The 22,423-nt window shown below is 46.5% G+C and overlaps 1 protein-coding gene across 4 annotated transcripts in view; it reads left to right on the top strand.

Moving 5' to 3' along the window:
• Positions 1-22,423, top strand: part of TRAPPC8 (trafficking protein particle complex 8) — a 431,358-nt gene that overhangs the window by 25,778 nt on the left and 383,157 nt on the right. For 3 of the 4 annotated variants that reach the window (XM_029591181.1, XM_029591183.1, XM_029591186.1), the window contains exons 3-4: positions 1,179-1,262; positions 18,723-18,812. In XM_029591181.1, the coding sequence (XP_029447041.1) occupies positions 1,179-1,262; positions 18,723-18,812 (174 nt within the window). The remainder of the gene's footprint in view (positions 1-1,178; positions 1,263-18,722; positions 18,813-22,423) is intronic. The other variant, XM_029591182.1, reaches the window with a different exon arrangement.

Here is a 22,423-nt window from a genome sequence, read left to right as displayed (position 1 = left end):
AAGTTTGAGCTGAACACCTGTTCCAGAGTTACCTGGGTATATTCAGTGGCATTTATACCTGGACAAGTGTTATTGAATATACAGGTATAGTAACCCACACAGTTATCCCGGCAGCTTTACTGCTCACTGGGCTTCTGAATGTGAACTTGGAATGATTGATTTGTGGGATAGTGTGAATGAGGCTTATTTGAATAATTCAGGCCAGGTCATAAATAATGTGGCTGTGTCCCCAGCTTTTTTTTTTTTTCGTATTACTTGTTTTATAGACACATGCATGAACTCTCTCTGCTTGTGTGGATGTATGTATTTGTGCCTTGTAGGTATATATGCTAAGGAAGCATTTGGCTCATTTTTTAAAATCAGCTAAAAATGAATTTGTCAGTTGCCTTCAGCTAAACTCTCGAAAGTGGCTGGTAACTTTGTTCTTGCTTTCCTCCAATCCACTTCAGCAGGGGAGCCAAATGAAAGCAGTTGCTGTATGCATCTGTCTGACTACCTGATGCAGGGGTGCTTAATAATAGGAGCATTTCACTGTGTTGAACCTGTGCAGGGAAGTCTTCAAACCTTTGCAAACTGATGATATAGACGTGACATGGAACTCAGTGAATTTGAAGATCACAAGATATGTTAAACTAATCCTATTTATTTCAGAATTACAGCAAGATATAAAATTCACTTTGGTGATGTTACAATGAAACACTAATGTTTGTGGCAGCATATCAGAGTTCTGTGTATAAAAATGTATTATGCTGTCTTCACTGTTACAAACTGATTATAAACTTAATATTTTATTTTTCTTTGATTTAGATCTTGAAACTTTTATTGTTAGCTTTTTATTTTAAAGTAGTTACCAAGCCAGTATAAGATGTCACACTGGTACACCAGTTTTGGTTGGTGGTTCTTTTTTTCTAAGATGATTATTTGTATTTTTGTATATTTTTTATATGATTAGGTTTGAAGAAGGAAGAACTTGATCAGCAAAAATCTCATGGGCACATTATTTGTATTAAGCTAAGTTTTGAAGCTGATTGATGTTCTAATTATTACTAGAATTTTATACTACTTATCGAATGTGAAGGTGTGCTGGAAACAGTTAACACTCACCAAATCAGCAAGTGTAGACAGATTGGTGTGTGCTTGACATTTCTAGTCTAATAATGCCATATTTTCTCTATCAGATCGTTCAATTAAAGCTAGTGTCCCTTGGTACAATAATTGGAAAGACACACTGACGGATCTGAGCACGTCCAAGTTTTATTCAGGTATTTTTTTTTGTGGTTGGTGCGGATCGGTTAAATTGCCCTCTCTATTCCTTGTCCTCGTGCCCCATCCATCTTTTCTTATCATCTTGCTAGGACTATCTAGTAGTGTTCTAACAGTGGTGTGTTTCCCTTTTGTATCCAGAAATGAACAATATTGGTGGTGTTTACATAATTATTTTCTCTATCCAATCTTTCTTATTGTCCCATGAAATTCTAAACAAAACTTTCTTCTTCCTGTCCCAGAAGATTGCGATTTTCAGTTGTCAGTCCTTAGGATTAAATAGGAAGAGTCTGCAAAGCTGAATTAGTACCCTTTACCCCCCTCCTCTCTTCTCCAATAATCTTGTTTACTGTGGAGATTTCTTTTGTTTTAATTGGTAAGCAGTCGCAGTGTAGTATGAAGAAATATGCATTTGGTGCTGGGCGGTGCCGAGTGAAGTGAGAATGGGAGCCTGCTGTGCTAAACTGAAGGTGGCTGACTATGCCCAGCATGCCCTCAGAACTCTATTAATAAAGCAGAATCATAGTTTGGGAGCGACCTGTTTGATTTAGTTACTGGAACTATTTGCTACATATTTTAATTGAATTCTAGTCTGCTTAAAAACCCCCTGAAATGATATATATAAAATCCTAAATTCATTTTGGGACTGCATCATAATTACCCTAGCATCCATTATACAATTAGATTCTCTCTGAACTTTACTTTTACCAAAGTTCTCTTCCTTAGCACTGCAGGTGCCTATTGCTCATGGAGGTTGCTATCGAACATTAACTGCTTAATGTCATAAAATGAGTATTTGTGGTGGTTGCGTTCCTGTTTTGAGTACCTGTTTATGTAAAAAGTTGTAAAGGCCTATATGATGGAATGTTAACATTGAGCATAGTAGGTGGAGGGGTCAGGGTTGTCAACTTTTTCTTTTTCATTTTTTTTTTGTGTGACAGTTTTCCAGATTTTTTTAAATTAACTTTTTTTTTTATGGATACACATTGTACCATCACATTTTATGAACAGCAGGACTATTTATGCCAAGATTTGCCCCTTTGTGCATCAAGATATAGTTCCTCCAATTCTCTGAGGACAAGCAGGATGGCAGTCCTCACACATGGGTGAAGACATCGGATGGAGCCCAGCACGGAACTTTGATCTCAAAGATTCTAGAACTTTCAAACATGCACTACTGAGCATGTGCAGCTGCAGTCATCACCCTGCCTCTTGGCGGAGTCCCTCAGTCTCTTCCCCCCCCCCCCCCCCTCGTAGCTGTGTGGTTGCGGGAGCCGTGTCTTTCACGGTATTCATCTTTGCGCTCTCCTCACAGTTTTGTAAGTGATTTTTTTTCGAGAGCTGCAGCTGTTTTTCTTTCCTTTACCTTATTTTAGTATTTCTTTTCCTTTCTCTTCTTTCCTCTGTTTATCAACCACATGGTGGGCCTTACTCGCTTTGTATTCTGGCAGAGTCTATTTCTGCCCCTTAAAAAAAAAAAAAAAAAAAAGAAATACTGCACCAACAGTTTAGTATCTGTGTCCTCTTCTTGCTCTGTCTGTTTTTATACCTTTGTCAGGTACTGGCAGAACCAACTGAATGTCATCCGTGGGTGATCTGTGTGTAGGCTGCTGAGTTCAGGGACTTGCCTGAATTCTACCTGGGCAAGAGTTCCATGCCGTTTCACTGATCGGCATCGATGGAGGCTCAAACAATGCAGAGATCGAGGACCATACTGTTCCTGTGGGGAGGATAATTCATCCTCCCCATATTCAAGGGGACTAGTCTCCAGGGGTAGGGGCCCTGAATAACATAGCCTCCCCTCTTGCTTGCCGTTATGGCAGTGCAATCTTCTTGTGAGACAGAGGTGAGCATGAGCTTGGGCAAACAGCTTGCCGCCGCCCCTTCGGTGCCATGCCCAGTAACAGTTGCCCATGCAGTTCTGTGACCAGCGCACTGTTGCTCTGATGCATTGATGTCAGGGCCATGTCAGGGACCAGGACTGCCATTGAGCGCCATGGTCACCCTTGACGCCATCGAGGTGCCGGGGTACCCCCCGATACCATTGGGTGCATGACCACTCTCAATGCTATAAGGGCCTTCCTTGCTGAAGGCATTTGTGGACTTGAGGCATTGGAGTCATCGAGCGACCTTGGGCTTCAAGGTGGCGGACCCATCCATGCCATGGATGCCTCTGTTCCATTCCTTGCCTTCAATCCTGTCTAGGTGCGTGAGTGACCAACCCCAATGCCGTCGAGGAGAATGGCCTTGATGCCATGGCTGCCCTCGGGGCTGTTGTGGGGTGTGGCCTTGATGCCATTGTAGTGTGGAGCTGTGCTGATGACATCGAGGTGAGGGGCCACCATGGAGGCCTTCGGACCCCGGTCGTCCCCGAGTGACACTGAAGCCCTCAAGCAGCAGGGACTTCAGCCTTGAATGGATCGAGCACTGGGGTCGCTCTTTACTCAGAGCACCCTGGTACGCCGAGGCATAGTGGTCTGGTGCCCTCGAGGCGCCTTGGCGATATCCTGACAGAGCACTGAGGGGCACCATGGATGTAGATGATCTGGGGGGCCCTGAGCTGCTGGGGTCGGGACGCATTGGAGGCCTGGATTCGTGCATCTTTGGTGTTAATGAGTGCTAGCAAGGCTATCATTAGCCTTAGCTGCTGGCGAGGGATGCCATCAAGCTCACAGCATTGATGTCCTAGGACAAATAGGTGAGTCGAGGGGAACAGTAGATGGCAGTCATCAGTTCCTCTGGGAACCAAGGAGACATGTCAGGGCTGTATTGGGGCTGCAGAGCCTCTGCCTGCAGGTGCCTCTGGCATCCTTGGTACCTGGGGGTCTATCGATGCCGTCAGGCACCAGGGTCTCTATCTGTGATGCCGGGCTGTTGATGCTGTTGAAGCCCTGGGTGCAGCATCATCTGGTGCTCTGGATGTGATCCATCATTGTTGAGTGCGAAAGTGCTATGGGCCCTATGGGCACCGTCACAACTCTGGGCACCAGTGGACTTGGTGGCCGCATGAATGACCGCAGAGCACCATGGGCACTGTCTGTCACCATGAACTTCACTGTTGTCGTTCCATGAGGGAAATGGTGGTGAGCCATTCCTGACTCAGTTTCAAGAGCTGTGTCCAGCCTCATGCAGTGTTATCAGGTACTGGAGGGATGATGCCATAGAATTCCACCCACCACCATGCCAACCCAGAGCCCCAGTGGTATTGGGGATGCTGTCATCACACTTTTCCTATGCACTCCACTGGGAGTTATGGTGACAGTGGAGCACATCATGCACAGTCGGGTGTGGCAAGGCAGCTACTCCAAGTGCCTCGTACTATGGCAGTCTGCACCCTCCCTGTCTGTGCAGTTCTCGCCATGTCAGGGTTCTGCCATTGTTGTGTCAAGGTCTCAGCCTCCTCGTCAGTTGTGTACCACAAAGTACTGGAAAACACTGGCAAGGAAGGCATCACACACTCTGTGATTTGCCTTTTAACAGCATGCAGCCACCGACTCTAGCGCTCTGTCCTTGTTGTGCCGTGGGATTCTACCCACAAGCACGACGAGTGGAGTCATAGGTGTGCCGCAATCCGTAGGATGGGATGCCACTTTGAGTACTGGTCAGCATGATTTTACAGCAGAAGGCTTTATTTTCCAGTTGTCTTCTACTGTATGGGGGTATGTGTATATGTGTTTCCCTTGTGGTATGCACAACAGGTTGTGCGCCGCAGCGACAGAACTTACCTAGGACTGAGTTCCTGGTTGAACCCCAAGGGGAGTGGACACCAGGAAGGTAGTATCTGAAGTGTTCTCCTTTCTTGGAAGAGGAATGTTCTTTCTATCCCTTCCATGTCATGAATCCCTTTTGTGGGGAAGTTCCTGGGCCTCTGTCCCTGGCAGATTTATCACTGAACTGGAGACTCTATTCTTTGAATTGGTACATCTTTTTGTAGGCCAGGGCAAGTCAGTTGTGGTCATCTGACCATTTTTGCTGTGGCCCCTTTGTTGATTACCTTGGTGGCCTTCCCCATCCTAGAGTGACTGCCAGTGGCAGATTGCTCACTTCTGAACCTCAGCGATCAATGATGGTGTCCCCACTTTCAACTAGAGAGTTGACAGGTTTTTCGGGATTGGGAGGCTCAGAGTCTTGTTGCTTTCCTGTCCCTTCAGGAAGGGGGGATTCAACTGAGTTCCTGGGCAACTCTTATGGGTTCCTTTGTGGATGCCTGGCTGTCCACCCCTGCTTGGGGTGTCCCTCATTTTCCATTTCCCGGAGAAGGCATGTCACTGCTGCTGACTGGCAGTTGCTCTCGATTGCTTGTGGGATCCGAGAGCTGGTTGAGCGGTAGTGCGCTACTTAGGTTGACCCAAAGCACAGCAGGTCTATTTCACGAGGGAGTCTTTCCAGAGTAGCTCCCTGGTGCAGATTAGGGGTTTCTCCCACCATGTCTCACCTTTGATACCTGCTGAGCTCAATGAGTGTTTTTGGAAATGACCACTATTGCCAGTCATTCTAGTCTGCGGAACCCTATCTCAATGAGGAGGGTTCTAATCCATCTAGTTGGTGAGCATGCTTTTCAACCTATCACCGTACTCATAGCTGAAGGAGTTGGGAGACTAGGGACCCCGCAACAGAGATGCTGCTGTTTAATTGCAGATATTTTGGGATAACCGTGTTGGTGGACAGAGGGGTCCTGGTTCAGACAACAATTGTTCCATTTACTGGACCGCATGCTTCCTTGAGGGAAGTATATACTATCATGGCTGAGTAATTTAATACCTAAGCCAGGTTCAGGGTAATCTGTTCAGAGATCGCTCTTGCCCTGCCCTGGTACCCTTAGGGTTCCAGGCTGGTGAAGAAATCCTGTTTGACAGGGGTTTGCACTTGCGGCACCCCGGTTTCCTGGCTCTTAGTAGAATGTTTCTGGATTTATTCCCTGTGAAATTTGCTCTGTTTCAGCTGTTCCAAGCAGGCTGAGGGCTCTATTTCGTTGGTTAACTCCCTACTGGAATTGGCAGTGAGTTATTTGCTTGGGGTTGTGAGATACGATCTAGCAACTTATGCTTACCTTGGAAGTCCAGCGGTCTGCCTCCTTGTGTTCTTCACGCCATCCAACTTCCAGTTGGAATTTCGGGGGGAAGGGGAGAAAAGCTAAGGTGTTTGTCGTATATCTCAGTGTGTACCTGCAGGGAAAGACACCTCTTTTTCCCTATATTTCACCAAACTCTGACCAATACTGCCTTTTGCTTTTCTCACTCTTGCTAGGTTGCCCAAAGTTCCTTCCTGTACACAGGATAGATAGCCCTGCCCTTGACAGGGTACAATGTGGGTGAGCGTCAGGCCTAACATATCTCCCTGCTTGGGAGTTTGGACTAGCAATCTTAATCACAGATCCTGTTGCTGCTGATTTATTCTTCTAAATGTTGCTTGGGTTTTTCTGCCCATTATGCCTATAGGCACACTTCTGCAGAGACATTCTGTCCTTCGGTTATCAGTGGACCGCAGTTTCTTTCTGGGGAATTCTCGAGCTCCAGTTGATTTTTCAGTTGTCTTGTAACTGAAGAAAACTGTGCAGTCTTTGTCCAAGGCTCCTTCCCTTGGTTATATCTCTATTTTTTTTTCCCTGTATCCAGAGGGTTCTAGACATACTGTTATGGTTTACTGATCCGAAATCCTGCTTGTAATGTTTTCTCTGACGCAGAGTATGTTTCTTGTTTGGCACTCTCATCACTCCCCTGCCTTAGGCACCCCTGCTGTGCATTGGTATTTTGTGTCTCTTTTCTATGGTTTTCTCTTCGTAGAACCCAACTCTTCCCCCCCCCCCCCAAGACCCTTTTGTGGGTTGGCTGCCTCACAGGCAAAGGGAGAAAGGCGGTGCTTTCAGTACGATGTGGTGTTTTCAGCTTTGTCCTGTTCGGACAGCCTATAGCTTAATATTCACCCATGTATGAGGATTACCATTCTGCTTGCCCTCAGAGAAAGCAGAGTTGCTTACCTATAACAGGTGTTCTTTGAGGACAGCAGGATGTTAGTCTTCATGAAACTCGCCCTCCTCCCCTGGGAGTTGGTTTCTCCATGTATTAGCTATATCAGGGACTGAGGGACTCTGCCTAGGAGGCAGGGTGATGACTACAGCTGCACGTTTTCAGTAAGACATGTTTGATCTCAAAGATTCTAGAACTTTTCAAAGCTATGTGCTGGGCTCCATCCGATGTCGCCCATATGTGAGGATGAACACCTGTTACAGGTAAGCAACTCTGCTTTCCTGAGTAGTGTCCCTTCCTTCATATTTTTACTGACATAAAATTTTTACAGATGTATTTTGCTCATGTTTTTTAAACAGTTAATTTACGGACAGTTGGCAACCCTGAAAAGAACTTGGGTACTTCTATGTCTTCCTTCTGCATGGCAGTGCTCTGTATTTAATAGATCTAAACTGGCTAAGAAAATAAACTATTCTTAGTCATGTGTTAGGACATTGGGAGTTGCATTCATGACTTGCTTTCTGCCTCATTTATAAATCTGCATCTGACTAAGATTGCAGCTAAAATCATAACTCAAAATAACTTTAATCAACTGGCTGGTGCTTTAGGGAGGGTAGAAGCTCAGACTTTAAAAAGCCTTGACCTTGCCATTGTATATTCAACAGCAGAGTACCGGCCTTGGGTATGGTATCAGTCTATCCTCAGAAAACCTGTTGATGGTACTCATTGTGGAATTAAGTTGCACTTCCTTATCGCTAGCCCAGTCATATATAGGATTTCCCCTCCTTCACAGTGGATGGAGTCAGAGGGCACTCCTTTTATGACCTCACTCAGGGCTTATAAGGGAAATGTGGTCCTGGTCCAATCCCAGTAGTCTGTCTCCAACAGTTGTAACGGGTAGACAGGGTTAGCTTCCAGAGTTATGATTCGCCCATTGGCCTGCTGAGCCTTCTGACTCCTGGGCTTACTAATCCCTCATGGCTGCCTCCCTTGGTAAAAGTTGGCTCCTGACTTAAAAAAAAAAAAAAAAAAAGCAAGCGCAGAGAGACACCCAGCTGAACTCCCTTGGGTCCCCTCACAGTTCCCTGCGGAGTCTAGTGAGCACCCTGGTAGGATTGGGAACCTGGGGGATGGTAGACTATGGGCTGCTCCCACTCCTTTCCTTCCCCCTTGTGGATTTTCTTCTCACCTTTCTTTGTGCTGTATCTCTTCTCTGTTCTTAGAAACGGGATTCAGTAAAGTTAGGGGGAAAAAAAAGAGTGCAGGATGCCACAACTCCCAGGGCATTGGTAGATTCCACAGGACCCTCAGAGGGGTGTGAGGACATTGTTTGGCTCTCTAAGGTCCTTTGGAGAAGAAGAGAAGTATTGGGGACTGCCATGACTGTGGAGAATCAGCTGCAGCATAGCAGTAACACTGTAGCCAGTGTCTGGGGTGGGGCTACCTAAACCCAGGATAGGTCATGGCTTGAAATGCAGCTGCGGGAAGACTTAAGCTCATATGGAGCAGTGCAATGGCAGGACTTATGATTTTCCTGCAATGGAGACCCTGAAAATTATAAATGAATAAATAAATAATAGAAGAGAGAGAGGGAAAAAAAGCAAATAGTATGGGGAGTGCAAAAGTGCATAACAGGGCACATTTACCCATTCTATTCCACTCATGATTTTATAGACCTCTATCATATCCCCCTCAGACATGTTTTCTCCAAGCTGAACAGCCCCAACCTCTTTAGCCTTTCCTCATAGGGGAGCTGTTTCATCTCTTTATCTCTGAACCTTTTCTAATGCAACTGTATCTTTTTGAGATGCGGCAACCAGGACTGCTCAAGATGCAGTCTCCCCATAGAGCGATAGAGAGGCATTATGATATTTTCCATTTTATTCTTTTTTTCCTAATAATTTGCATCATTGCTTTTTTGATGGCTGCTGCACACTGAGCCAAAGTAATGTCTACTATGACACCCAGATCCTTTTATGGAGTGGTAACTTCTAATGTGGAACCTAACATCGTGTAACTAAGTGTGGGTTACTTTTTCCAATGTGGATCACTTTGCACTTATCCATATTAATTTCATTTGCCATTTAGATGCTCAGTCTTCATCTCACAAGATCCTCCAACTTTTCATAATTAAACTTGCGATTTAACAACTCAATTTTTCCTGCAAATTTGATCACCTAACTTGTACCCCTTTCCAGATCATTTATAAATATATTAAAAAACACCGGTCCAAGTACAGATCCCTGAGGCACTCCACTGTTTCTCACAGGACAAGCAGGATGGTTGTCCTCACAAATGGGTGACATCGAGGATGGAGCCCACCACGGAAAAACTTCTGTCAAAGTTTAACAGAACTTTGACTGGCCCCTACTGGGCATGCCCAGCAAGGCACTGACCCTGCAGCCAGCAGGGGTCTCCCTTCAGTCTTCTTTTTTCCGCGCAGCAGTTGCCACGCGGTGAAAGGAGCTCTTCTTACCACGTTCCTGACAGGAATTCGGTTTTTCTTTCCGAAGAAAAATTTGCCCCTCAGGGGTCTCCCTTCGACAAATTTTTGTCACCTTCGCAGACTCCGGTAAGTTTTTTGCCGTTTTTCATCGACTGCCGTCGATTTTGGCCCTCGAGGCCTGTTGGCACTTACCGATCCCGCGGCTAAATTTGGCCCTAGGCCATGGCGACGGGGTTCCGTCGTTGTCCGGACTGTACCCGGACTATGTCAATCACAGACCCCCATAGGGTTTGTGTTTTGTGTTTGGGTAGTGAGCATGATGTCCTGACTTGCACCAAATGTGCCTTAATGACACCTAAGGGTCGCAAAGCCAGGATGGAGAAGATGGGGCTCCTCTTCCATGCACCCACCCCAACGCCATCGATAGCATCGACGTCATCGGAACCGGCACCGTCGAAGTTGCACCACCATCGTCAACCCTCCGGTGACCGTCCACCATCGATGACTTCTCGGCCGTCGACTCCTGTCCCCTCCCCGGATGGGCGAGGAGACCGAAAGGACAAGCATCGCCATCGACGGCACAAGTCTCGGCCTGTCGAGGATCCACAGTTATCGACCTCTGAACAAGCCGAGCCACCGACTAAGAGGCCTCGATCAGACTTGGCACCGTCCACGTCTCGTTCGCAGGCATCGAGGAAACCCTCACCCTCTCGGGGTGTGGGAGCCGTGATCCCACCGGTTACGGTGGTCCCTCCGGCTCTGCCTCAGCCTCCCTCTCCCGTCGAGCCGGGTATTGTTACCCCTGGTCTCCGGGCAGAACTGGACCGGCTGGTCCAGGAGGCCATCGAGAAAGCGATGCAAAGGTTCCAACCTCCACCGACTCCGGCACCGACTCCGCCACCGAGGAGGGAACCGTCCACCGAGCCTCTGGTGGAGGCGCTAGCACCGCTACTACACCGCATGGAAGCACTTGTACATGCCCTTCCATCGATGATTCCAGTAGCACCGGCAGCGCCACCGTCTCCGACAGGATTCTCATCGGCAGGAGAAACACCGTTCCTGATTCCCCCTTCCGGGGTGGTCCCATCGGTGCCTTCTCGTATATCTCCACCAATTTATCCTTCGGCTCCATCGATTCCAGGACCGGCACCGGTTCCATCGGCAGCACCGAAGCCCTCGATGCCATTCCCAGTACCGCTTGCAGCACCGATTCCTTCAAGGTTTCCTTCGATTCCTTCGGATCCTCAGCCAGGTCCGTCAGAGCTTCAACCCCCAAGTAATCCCTACGATACCTGGGGTGATGATACATCTTCTGACACAGATTTACCATCGCCACCTTCTCCTACAGAGAGTAGAAAAAGATCTCCTCCAGAGGATCTCTCCTTTATTAATTTTGTAAAGGAGATGTCAGACATTGTACCTTTTCAGCTGCAATCTGAGACCGATGACAGACACCAGATGATGGAACTGCTCCAATTTTTGGATGCTCCAAAAATCATCGCTTCCATCCCCATTCACCAGGTGTTTCTGGATCTCTTAAAGAAAAACTGGGAATCTCCTTCATCTGTGTCACCAGTTAACAAGAAAGCTGACTCCACATACCTCGTCCAGTCAGCACCAGGCTTTCAAAAGCCTCAACTGGATCATCGCTCTGTTGTGGTTGAGTCCGCTCAAAGAAAGGCCAAGCGTCTAAAGCCACACTCTTCCACTCCACCTGTCAAGGACAATAAATTCCTGGATAGTGTGGGACGGAAAGTGTACCATGGAGCTATGTTGATTTCTCGCATTGCTTCATATCAACTTTACATGACTCAATATAACAGAGCCATCCTTAAACAGATGCAAGATTACGCTGACACATTACCGGACCAGTACCAGCCACAGCTTCAAGCCCTTCTTAACAAAGGGTTTGAGGCGGGGAAGCACGAGATCAGAACGGCTTACGATATCTTCGATGCTTCCACAAAAGTTTCAGCTACTGCCATCTCGGCCAGACGTTGGGCCTGGTTAAAGTCATCCAACCTTCGCCCAGAGGTCCAGGATCGTTTAGCGGATTTACCCTGCTTAGGGGACAATTTGTTTGGAGAACAAATTCAGCAAATTGTAGCTGAATTAAAAGATCACCACGAGACGTTGAAACAGCTTTCCTCTGTTCCGTCTGAGGTTTCCTCCAAACAACCACTTAAGAAGGACTCTAAAAAGTCGTTCTTTCGGCCACGTCGTTACTATCCTCCATCGGCCAGGCCTCGTCCAGCTCGATCCTCTACCAGACCTCAGCCACGTCAGCCTAGGAAACAAAGGCCTACTGTAGCCCCTCCTCCTGGGCCTGCGGCTGGCCTTTGACTCCCCTGTAGGGAGCACATGCCAAACCCCTCTTCCAGACATCCCTGTAGGAGGTCGACTGTACCATTTTTTACAAGCTTGGTTGCAGATCACCTCAGATCAGTGGGTACTAGCAATTATCGCACAGGGTTACCACCTCAACTTCATAACTCTTCAGACAGACTCCCCGCCTCTTCAAGCGTGGAGTCTAACCACCCATTTGGCTCAATTACAACAGGAAGTATCTCTTCTTCTGCAATCAAATGCTATAGAACCCGTCCCTCCCTCTCAACGAGGGAAGGGATTCTATTCCAGATACTTCCTAATACCAAAGAAATCAGGAGGGCTACGTCCCATTTTGGACCTTCGAGCCCTCAACAAATACCTTCAAAAAGAGAAGTTCAAAATGGTAACCCTTGGCGCGCTGCTCCCTCTGCTACAAAGGGGGGATTGGCTGTGTTCTCTCGACCTCAAGGACGCTTATACTCACATTGCGATCGCAAGATCCCATCGCAAGTATCTGCGCTTTCTGGTAGGCCGCGACCATTATCAATACCGGGTATTGCCTTTCGGTCTGGCATCTGCTCCACGAGTCTTTACCAAATGTCTCGTAGTGGTAGCAGCATTCCTACGGAAGGAAGGTGTCCACGTCTACCCCTACCTGGACGATTGGCTAATCAGGGCCTCCACCCAACAGATTGCCCAGTCCTCCCTAACATTGACAATTCAAACACTCCTTTCCTTAGGGTTTCTTGTCAATTACGAGAAATCTTGCTTAGTCCCATCTCAAACCTTATCCTTCATTGGGGCAGACTTGGACACCTTACAGGCAAAGGCTTACCTTCCTCATCAGAGGGTTCACACCCTAATCTCCCTAGCTCGCCAGCTCCAGTCTCAAAACACTGCCACGGCTCGCCAATTCCTCATTCTTCTAGGTCACATGGCATCCTCGGTCCAAGTCACTCCCATGACCCGACTAGCCATGAGAGTAACACAATGGACTCTACGACACCAATGGATTCAAGCTTTTCAGCCTCTGTCCTCCATAGTCACTGTTACACAAGCGATGCGCCTGTCTTTAACCTGGTGGACGACTCAGGTCAACCTCCTTCAGGGCTTACCTTTTCTCCCACCGGATCCGCACGTAATCCTAACCACCGACGCTTCTCACATCGGTTGGGGAGCCCATGTGGACGACTTCCAAACCCAAGGGTTATGGTCAAAACAGGAAGCCGAACACCAGATAAATTTCCTGGAACTTCGAGCAATCCGCTATGCGCTCCGAACTTTCAAAGATCATCTATCCAATCAGATAATCTTGATCCAGACGGACAACTAAGTGGCCATGTGGTACATAAACAAGCAGGGAGGCACAGGATCCTTCCTTCTGTGTCAGGAGGCTGCGCAGATTTGGGCAGAAGCCCTCTCCCACTCTATGTACCTCAGGGCCACTTACCTGCCGGGAGTAGACAATGTATTGGCAGACCAGCTGAGCCGTGTCTTCCAACCACACGAGTGGTCACTCAACCCTCTCGTAGCGACCTCTCTGTTTCGAGAGTGGGGTTTTCCCCGCATAGACCTCTTTGCGTCCCCTCAGAACCACAAAGTGGACAATTACTGCTCTCTCATTCGGAGCCAGCACTCTCGGCCGAGGGATGCGTTCTCCCTCAAGTGGACAACCGGTCTGCTCTATGCATTCCCTCCACTTCCTCTTGTGTCAAAGACTCTCGTGAAACTACGCCAGGACAGAGGAACCATGATCCTGATAGCACCTTACTGGCCACGCCAAGTATGGTTTCCAATACTCCAGGATCTCTCCATCCGCAGGCACATTCCTCTGGGAATGGACCCGCATCTGCTCACTCAAAACGACGGATGCCTCCTCCATCCCAACCTCCAAGCCTTGTCCCTGACGGCATGGATGTTGAAAGGTTAGTCCTTCAACCATTTAACCTTTCAGATTCCGTTTCTCGTGTCCTAATAGCTTCACGAAAGCCTTCCACAAGAAGATCTTACTCATACAAATGGAAAAGGTATACATCATGGTGCACTTCTCAGTCCCTTGATCCCCTTTCCTGTCCAATCTCGAAATTCTTGGACTATTTATGGCATCTCTCTGAATCAGGTCTTAAAACCTCTTCTATAAGAATGCATGTCAGTGCGGTAGCCGCCTTCCATAAAGGTATTGGGGGTAGTCCTATTTCAGTACAACCCCTGGTAACGCGCTTTCTTAAGGGCTTGCTCCATCTGAAGCCACCCTTGCGTCCTCCGGCCCCATCCTGGGACCTTAACCTGGTTCTTGGTCGTCTAATGAAACCACCTTTCGAACCTCTGCACTCCTGTGACTTGAAATATCTCACTTGGAAAGTGTTATTCCTTTTGGCTGTTACTTCAGCTCGCAGGGTTAGTGAATTACAGGCCCTAGTTACCTATCCGCCTTACACTAAGCTCCTGCAGGACCGGGCGGTACTTCGCACTCACCCTAAATTTTTACCTAAGGTAGTTTCGGAGTTTCATATTAATCAATCCATCATACTACCTATCTTTTTTCCCAGGCCCCACTCCAACTCTGGAGAACAGACCCTGCATACCCTAGACTGTAAGCGGGCTCTAGCTTTTTACCTAGACCGTACAGTTTCTCACAGGAAGAGCACTCAATTATTCGTCTCTTTCCATCCTAACAAGTTAGGACAACCTGTGGGTAAGCAGGCTCTTTCCTCCTGGTTGGCGGACTGCATTGCTTTCTGCTATGAGCAAGCTGGCATCCCTTTTCAAGACCGTGTTAAAGCACACTCTGTGAGGGCCATGGCGACGTCAGTGGCACACCTTCGATCAGTGCCGCTTCCGGACATCTGCAAAGCTGCAACCTGGAGTTCCCTCCATACATTTGCAGCCCATTATTGTTTGGACAAAGCTGGAAGACAGGACTCCATCTTCGGCCAATCTGTCTTGCGTAACCTTTTTCCAACCTGATGTACCAACACCCTTCCACCTGCCCGGTAGGGTGCGGATGCCCTTTCCCAAATTCCACCCCAGTTGTTGTGCCTCTTGCACACCGTTGGGTACATTTGGTGCAAGTCAGGACATCCTCAGCTCGGTACTCACCCATTTGTGAGGACAACCATCCTGCTTGTCCTGTGAGAAAGCAAATGTTGCTTACCTGATGTAACAGGTGTTCTCACAGGACAGCAGGATGTTAGTCCTCACGAAACCCGCCCGCCACCCCGCGGTGTTGGGTTCGTTTTCTTTTTACTTTTTAGGCACTGCCTGTAGCTTTGAAAATCAGACTGAAGGGAGACCCCTGCTGGCTGCAGGGTCAGTGCCTTGCTGGGCATGCCCAGTAGGGGCCAGTCAAAGTTCTGTTAAACTTTGACAGAAGTTTTTCCTTGGTGGGCTCCATCCTCGATGTCACCCATTTGTGAGGACTAACATCCTGCTGTCCTGTGAGAACACCTGTTACATCAGGTAAGCAACATTTGCTTTATCCTTTTCCACTGAGAAAACTGACCATTTAATCCTCCTCTCTGTTTCCTATCTTTTAACCAGTTTGCAATCCACAACTGAACATTGCCTCCTATCCCATGACTATTTAGTTTTTGTAGAAGCCTCTCATGAGGGACTTTGTCAAACGCCTTCTGAAAATCCAAATACACTATATCCACTGGCTCACTATTTACCCACATGTTTATTAACCCCTTCAAAAAGGGGTCAGGCATTCTGATAAAGATTTTGTCATGTCCTGGAAGCTACTGAATAAACCTTATGAGGTTTTTCTCATGTGTATAATATTTTAGTTGTGGTTTGGTATCTGTTCCCATCCCAAGTATTATGCAGCCTTTGCTGATTTAAGAATTGACCCTAACTGCCAGTCATGGGAGGTGGTGTGACACTCAAAAATAACTTTCTGATATTTGCATTTATCTTTTATAGTTAACTAGAGCCCTCTGCTGTTGAGTTTAAATGTAAGTTGGTATTGTGTTGTGGGTCATAACAGTGAAATTAAATAAAATGGAAACCAGCCTTACAGTCACATTTCAGTGTGATGATTTAAAAGGTGAATTATTCCAAGTGGGTGGTAGACGTGGATAAAGGTTTTATGAACCTTAAGGCAGCATATCTGATGAAGCCCATTTGACTTTGCATTTCTTGCACATTGCAGCTTGTTTTTGATAGTCTTGCATTTGCTTCCTTTTCAGGTTGAGCCATTCTTGGCTACCATAGTATTGATGGTAATTGTGCACAAGGAGATATTCTTGTCACCGACTGCAACATAGAAGGATCTAATATATTACAGCATTTCTTAACCTTGTAGATAATTTTTCTCAATACGCAGATAGTCATTTATTAAGATTTTTATTTTTTTCATTCAAACGAGTCTTCAAGGTTCTCCCTTCCTGTGCCTCACATTCATATGCATCCTTTAGCTCGGTATAGATTTCTAGTAGCCATATTGGTCCTGTAGAAAGTGGAATTCTGTGTAGGTTGTGCTAAATTTTAAAGGGCTAATAAAGTAAGTTAGCTTCTGAGATCACTTATCTGAAGGAATAGCTTTTATGTTCTCAGACTTGTGCACCTTTTTATTGATTCTTTTGAAAGTATCACAGCCTCAAATGAAAAGTAAGTTTTAATAAGGAGTTTGATATGTGGCTCAAAGAAGGTAGACTCCAGAGTAGCATAAGGAAACGTTTCTTCACAACAAGGGTAATGGATACATAGAACAGTTTCCCAGGGGAAATGGTGAAGACTGAATCAGTAATGGAATTCAAGAAAGCAAGGGATAAGCAGAGAAAATCCTTGTGTGGTATATGAAGGCAAATAGACACAAAGATCCATCCAGTCTGCCTAGCAAGTTGTTTAGATGTGTGAGTGTAAAGCCTGAAATTGGGTAGACTTTGCAACATAGCACCTGGAATGGGCAAATTAGATGGGCCTTGTGGTATCTGCCATCATTGTTTCTAACCTAGCTCTGTACAGAATAGCTCCAATTTCTTTAATGTATTGTGAAACTCTTGGAAACTGAGATGGCCATCTTATCTTCATTTTATTGATCTTTAACAACTTTTCCTAATATGGCCTAAGGGAATAATGAAAATACTTGTGACCTGAAAGTTTGTTTTGTAGTTTCTGAGACCTTCCCACTAAGAAGAACCCAATACATTCCCACTGAGATTGCATGTTATGGGTATTCTAACTTTTCTATTTCCTTGTTTGACAGAAGAAATAGCATCGGAGAGAAATGAAAGGGAGATAGTATTATCCTGAAACCTTAGCTAGGCATTTTAGTGCCTGGTGCAGCCAAGCATATTTGTATTCCCACCCTTCACACTGATCTCCATTCCTCTTTCTCTGTTTCCTTGTCCCTAATCTATTCCTCTTTCTCTGTTTCCTTGTCCCTAATCTAGATTCGGGGGTGGCACTTTTCATGACTGCTAGCCCACACTTGCATTTCAGTCATTTTTCTGCCCCCAAGGGCTTTGCATCCTGGACAACTGCCCCTCTTTCCCACTTCTAGTTTGAAAGCCCACTGGGGACAGGTAAATGCCTACTGAACCTGAATGTAACTTGCCTTGAGCTACCAATGAAAAGGTGTGAGCTAAATAATAATTTAGTTCTGGGATGTCATTTTGGTTTCCAAGAGCCTCAATCTCCCCTCATGCTTTGCAGATGAAAGTGTTGCTTGGCAAAGGGCTGGAGAAGGCATTTTGAATGTCAGGCACTGAAAGTGAGATCATTAGAAATGCTTATTGATTTTGTGCTGTAACCTAGATGGAAATTCTTGCAATTTAAAAAATGAATTACAGCAGTTACTTTGCTAAGAAGAAATAAGCTGCAAAATATAGTGATATTAAGTGAATATAGTGATATTGATAAGTGAATATTATAACCATGCTCGTAGAGTTGTTCAGCATCAAATTACCATCTCTGCTCTGGGAAACTGCGGGTGCTTTAGCTAAATGGACTCTTGCATGATTAAGGAATAATAAAACCACCTTGTGCCTATTCCTCGTTTGCAGGCAAACTCATTATTGGTAGTGAATGTGAACTAGGTTGCTTACTCCTCACTATAGCAGTCTAGGAGGCAGCTTTCTGCACCGGGGAAATAGTCCAAAATTCAATAACAGAGTTGGGCCTTCTACTTTAAGGACAAGCCAATGGCCAGGGTGTTTTCATTCCAGAGGAAGAAAAAGAGAGAAGAGGATAAAATTTGTGGCTTACAATGCTGATAGGAAAGCCTAGAGTGGGGCTTTAGTCAACTTTCTGTCTTTTAGTTCATTAACTATGCAATTCACAAAAATAAAATTAATATAGGCTTTCCTGTTTGCAGCTTTGTGCTTGCTAACACTAATCTTTTCAAGAAATCTCCTCTTTAATATTGTAATGATTACAAAAATAACCAGATTGTACTTAAAGCAAACTGCTTATTTTTTATTTAAAGTTGTACTTATGTTTAAATCTTTAAAAAAAAAAAAATCAAACATTTTATTCCCTTTTTCTCTAATTTGAATAGAAGAAAAGACTGGTGTTTGCCTAGCTTGATTAAGTTTGAAAGCTTATAAACATATATTTACTTTGTAGGTTTGTTTTTTTTCATAGCTTTTTGTACTTAATTCTTGCTGTACCTCCTTACCTGTACCCTGGTACATTTCAGGAAAGTATTCTCATGTTTGGGTGAGTCTCAACTTTTTCTAAGCTTCTGTTCATATTTTTTGTTTGTTGATATTTAGCTACCACTCCATGGTTTGAGTCATACAGAGAGAGCTTTTTTCAGTCCATGCCAGCATCAGATCATGAATTCTTGAATCACTATTTAGCATGTATCCTTTGAATTCAATTCTGCATCACTAATCTACTCATTATGCAGTTCTTTCTGGGAAGCACATTTGGTCACATACCATGTACTTGATTGTAAGTCTTTTAAAATGTATTCTTTTAGGGTTTAATTTATTTGGGAAATCTACGTCATTGACAGAATGGTAAGCTATTCATCCCACTCTGTCCTCAGAAACCATTTTAAATTCCTTTTTCTACCTTGCTGGAGCACTTTCTAGTGCAGATTGTAGTTTTATAATTCTAGCTTGTTTGGGTCACTTCTTTCTATTAGTAAACCAGTACTTCAGTGGGTGTTAGAAAACATAATCAAAAATATAATACAATAATTCAATAAATACTTATAAACATAATAATTTAATGCCTAACAAAGCAATGTAAAATTAAATCAACATTAGATATTACAATAAATAAAATTTTCCTAGCATGTAACCAGATGAACTTAGGACCAAAGGGTTATGTGCTCCCCTACTAGCAGATGGAGACGAAGTCAGGTTTCAAAGCTGAGGTCACCCTAGATATACCCCTGCAGTGACCTCAGCCATTCAGTATCTCTCAGTCTCTTAGTAGATGTGGATGTTGCCTTCCCTATCTGGAACACAGTATTCTTTAGAAGAGAAAATTTTACCTTTAAATTGGAGAAAGATTGAGCCCCGCTGTCCTGTGGTGATATCTAATGGTCCCTCTCCGAGTTGAGAATGCCTGACCCAATTTCTGAGATCCCTCAGAGGTGTGCCTTGGTCTGGTAGCCGGTTCCCGGCGTGGACTTTGCTGCTGAAGCAGCTGAAAGACAGCAGGTGCAGGAAGCTGAGCACAGCGATGACTGTCAAAGCCCTCTTCCCCCCCGCAGCCGAAAACCATCTCTGAACTCAGCCGGTAAGTGCTGAGCCCAGGTAAGTAGAGAAGAGCTCCTCCGATTCAGAGCCATGGAAGGGCTTTGGTAAGTCTTTCCTCCGGTCTCCTTGCTCAGCGGGTCATACTGACGACATAAGAACATAAGAAGAACATAAGAAAATGCCATACTGGGTCAGACCAAGGGTCCATCAAGCCCAGCATCCTGTTTCCAACAGTGGCCAATCCAGGCCATAAGAACCTGGCAAGTACCCAAAAACTAAGTCTATTCCATGTAACCATTGCTAATGGCAGTGGCTATACTCTAAGTGAACTTAATAGCCCTATCAGGATTCCCAATCCTGATAGGGCAAGGGAAGGGGGTTTCCGAGTGGGTTGAGCAGCCCCCCCCCGCAATGGGCTGGACCCCACTTCAGACTCAGTGGGCACTCCACATGACAGGCTGCAGCAGCTCCATTTTGCTCAGCGCCATTTTTCCCCATTGACCATCGGTATGCATGGCGCGGGCTGGCCCCTTTGTGTGCCTAACGTGCGTGTACCTGGGTGCACACCAGTGCTGAAATTAAACGTGGTGGTGAGCCGCAAAGAGAAGAGGTCAGCCAGGCCTGGATTTCCTGCTTCCAAAGTGTCAGGGAACCGCAAGCACGAAGAGGCTGGTTGCTCCGTGGCCTCCCCCACCTTCCCCCAGCGCAACAGTGAGCACGACAGAGCTACGATTAAAGTAAAACTGGCACTCAGCCATGTGATTACAGATGGAGCAGTTGGACCTCCCAGCAGCATACAGATTGGGGGGGGGGGGGGGGGGCGGCATGGGAGCCTAGGGATATCCCGGTAGCCAGAAGAAAGGCCTGTGCTGTGGCTTTTTTTTTTTTTTTAAATAAAAGTAAGCTGTTTCAGTACGGCTCAGAAGACAGCGACAGCGCTGGGAAATCTGCCGCTGCAAAATTAAAGGGGAACACAGCGTTGGAGCTCTAAGCAAAGTGTGTGTGAGACAGAGACTGGGCAGGGAGGTGACTGGGGAGCTTGTGAGTGGCAGAGACTGGGCAGGGAGGTGAATGGGGTGCGTGAGAGAGACTGGGCAGGGATGTGACTGGGGTGCGTGAGAGAGACAGAGACTGGGCAGGGATGTGACTGGGGTGCGTGAGAGAGACAGAGACTGGGCAGGGATGTGACTGGGGTGCGTGAGAGAGACAGAGACTGGGCAGGGAGGTGACTGGGGTGCGTGAGAGACTGGGCAGGGAGGTGACTGGGGTGCGTGAGAGAGACAGAGACTGGGCAGGGAGGTGACTGGGGCGCGTGAGAGAGGTAGAGACTTGGCAGGGAGGTGAATGGGGTGCGTGAGAGAGACTTGGCAGGGAGGTGACTGGGGTGCGTGAGAGAGACAGAGACTGGGCAGGGAGGTGACTGGGGCGCGTGAGAGAGAGAGACTGGGCAGGGAGGTGACTGGGGCGCGTGAGAGAGACAGACTGGGCAGGGAGGTGACTGGGGTGCGTGAGAGAGACAGAGACTGGGCAGCGAGGTGACTGGGGTGCGTGAGAGAGACTGGGCAGGGAGGTGACTGGGGCGTGTGAGAGAGACCGAGACTGGGCAGGGAGGTGACTGGGGCGCGTGAGAGAGACAGAGACTGGGCAGGGAGGTGACTGGGGTGCGTGAGAGAGACGGTGACTGGGGCGCGTGAGAGAGGCAGAGACTGGGCAGGGAGGTGACTGGGGCGCGTGAGAGAGGCAGAGACTGGGCAGGGAGGTGACTGGGGCGCGTGAGAGAGACAGAGACTGGGCAGGGAGGTGACTGGGGTGCGTGAGAGAGACTGGGCAGGGAGGTGACTCTGGGGTGCGTGAGTGACAGGCAGTGGGCCCTAAAGAAGAAGACCGTGAGGACAGAGCTGCTGCAGCCGCAGCTGCTTCTGGTGTGTGCTTTTGGCCTGCAAGGAAAGGAGTTAGGAAAGTTGCTGGAGAGGGTAAGTAAAGGTGGCTTTTTAAGTTTATTTTTCTTGATTGACTGCCATTTCAATATTGGGCATTATGTAATGTCTGCTGTTTTGAAATATTTTATTGATATTTGGACAATTTTTAATTTTTGAGTTTTTAATTGTTGGATATTCTGTTCATTAGCTGTTTTGAAACATTATTAATATAGTTTTACAACTACCGTATTTTTCACTCCATAAGATGCACCTGACCATAAGACACACCTAGGATTCAGAGTGGGAAAATTAAAAAAAAAAAAAAAAAAAAAAAAAAAAAAAGTTGCTAAACCTGCTCTGTTCCCGGGCGTCTGTGCTTCTTATGGAGCAAATTAGGGTAGGGCATAAAATGTTTTTGTGTTTTTTTTGCCCCCATTCCCCATCCCAACCCTTTTAAATTTAATTAACTACAACCCCCCCAAGACTTGCCAAAAGTCCCTGGTGGTCCAGCGGGGGTCCAGAGCGATCTCCTGCACTCGGGCTGTCAGCTGCCGGTATTCAAAATGGTGCCGATAGCCTTTGCCCTTACCATGTCACAGGGGCTACCAGTACCATTGGTCGGCCCCTGTCACGTGGTAGGAGCGTCTTATGGAGCGAAAAATATGGTCTTTCTGTGTGTGGATCTATAGCAGCTTGGCTTGTTCTGTTTTGTATTCGTGTTTAGGGCCTGGTTTAATATTTGTAGTGTTGCCTTTTCATAGATAGGGTTGTTACTGTTTGAGTGCATGCCATAATGCAGGTTTAACTTTGGGGTTTGTGTGCATTATTGCAGATCCTGGGACT

This window comes from Rhinatrema bivittatum, chromosome 2 (assembly GCF_901001135.1).
Source record: "Rhinatrema bivittatum chromosome 2, aRhiBiv1.1, whole genome shotgun sequence".
Classification (NCBI taxonomy): Eukaryota; Metazoa; Chordata; class Amphibia; order Gymnophiona; family Rhinatrematidae; genus Rhinatrema; species Rhinatrema bivittatum.
This window is presented reverse-complemented; position numbering and strand designations above follow the sequence as displayed.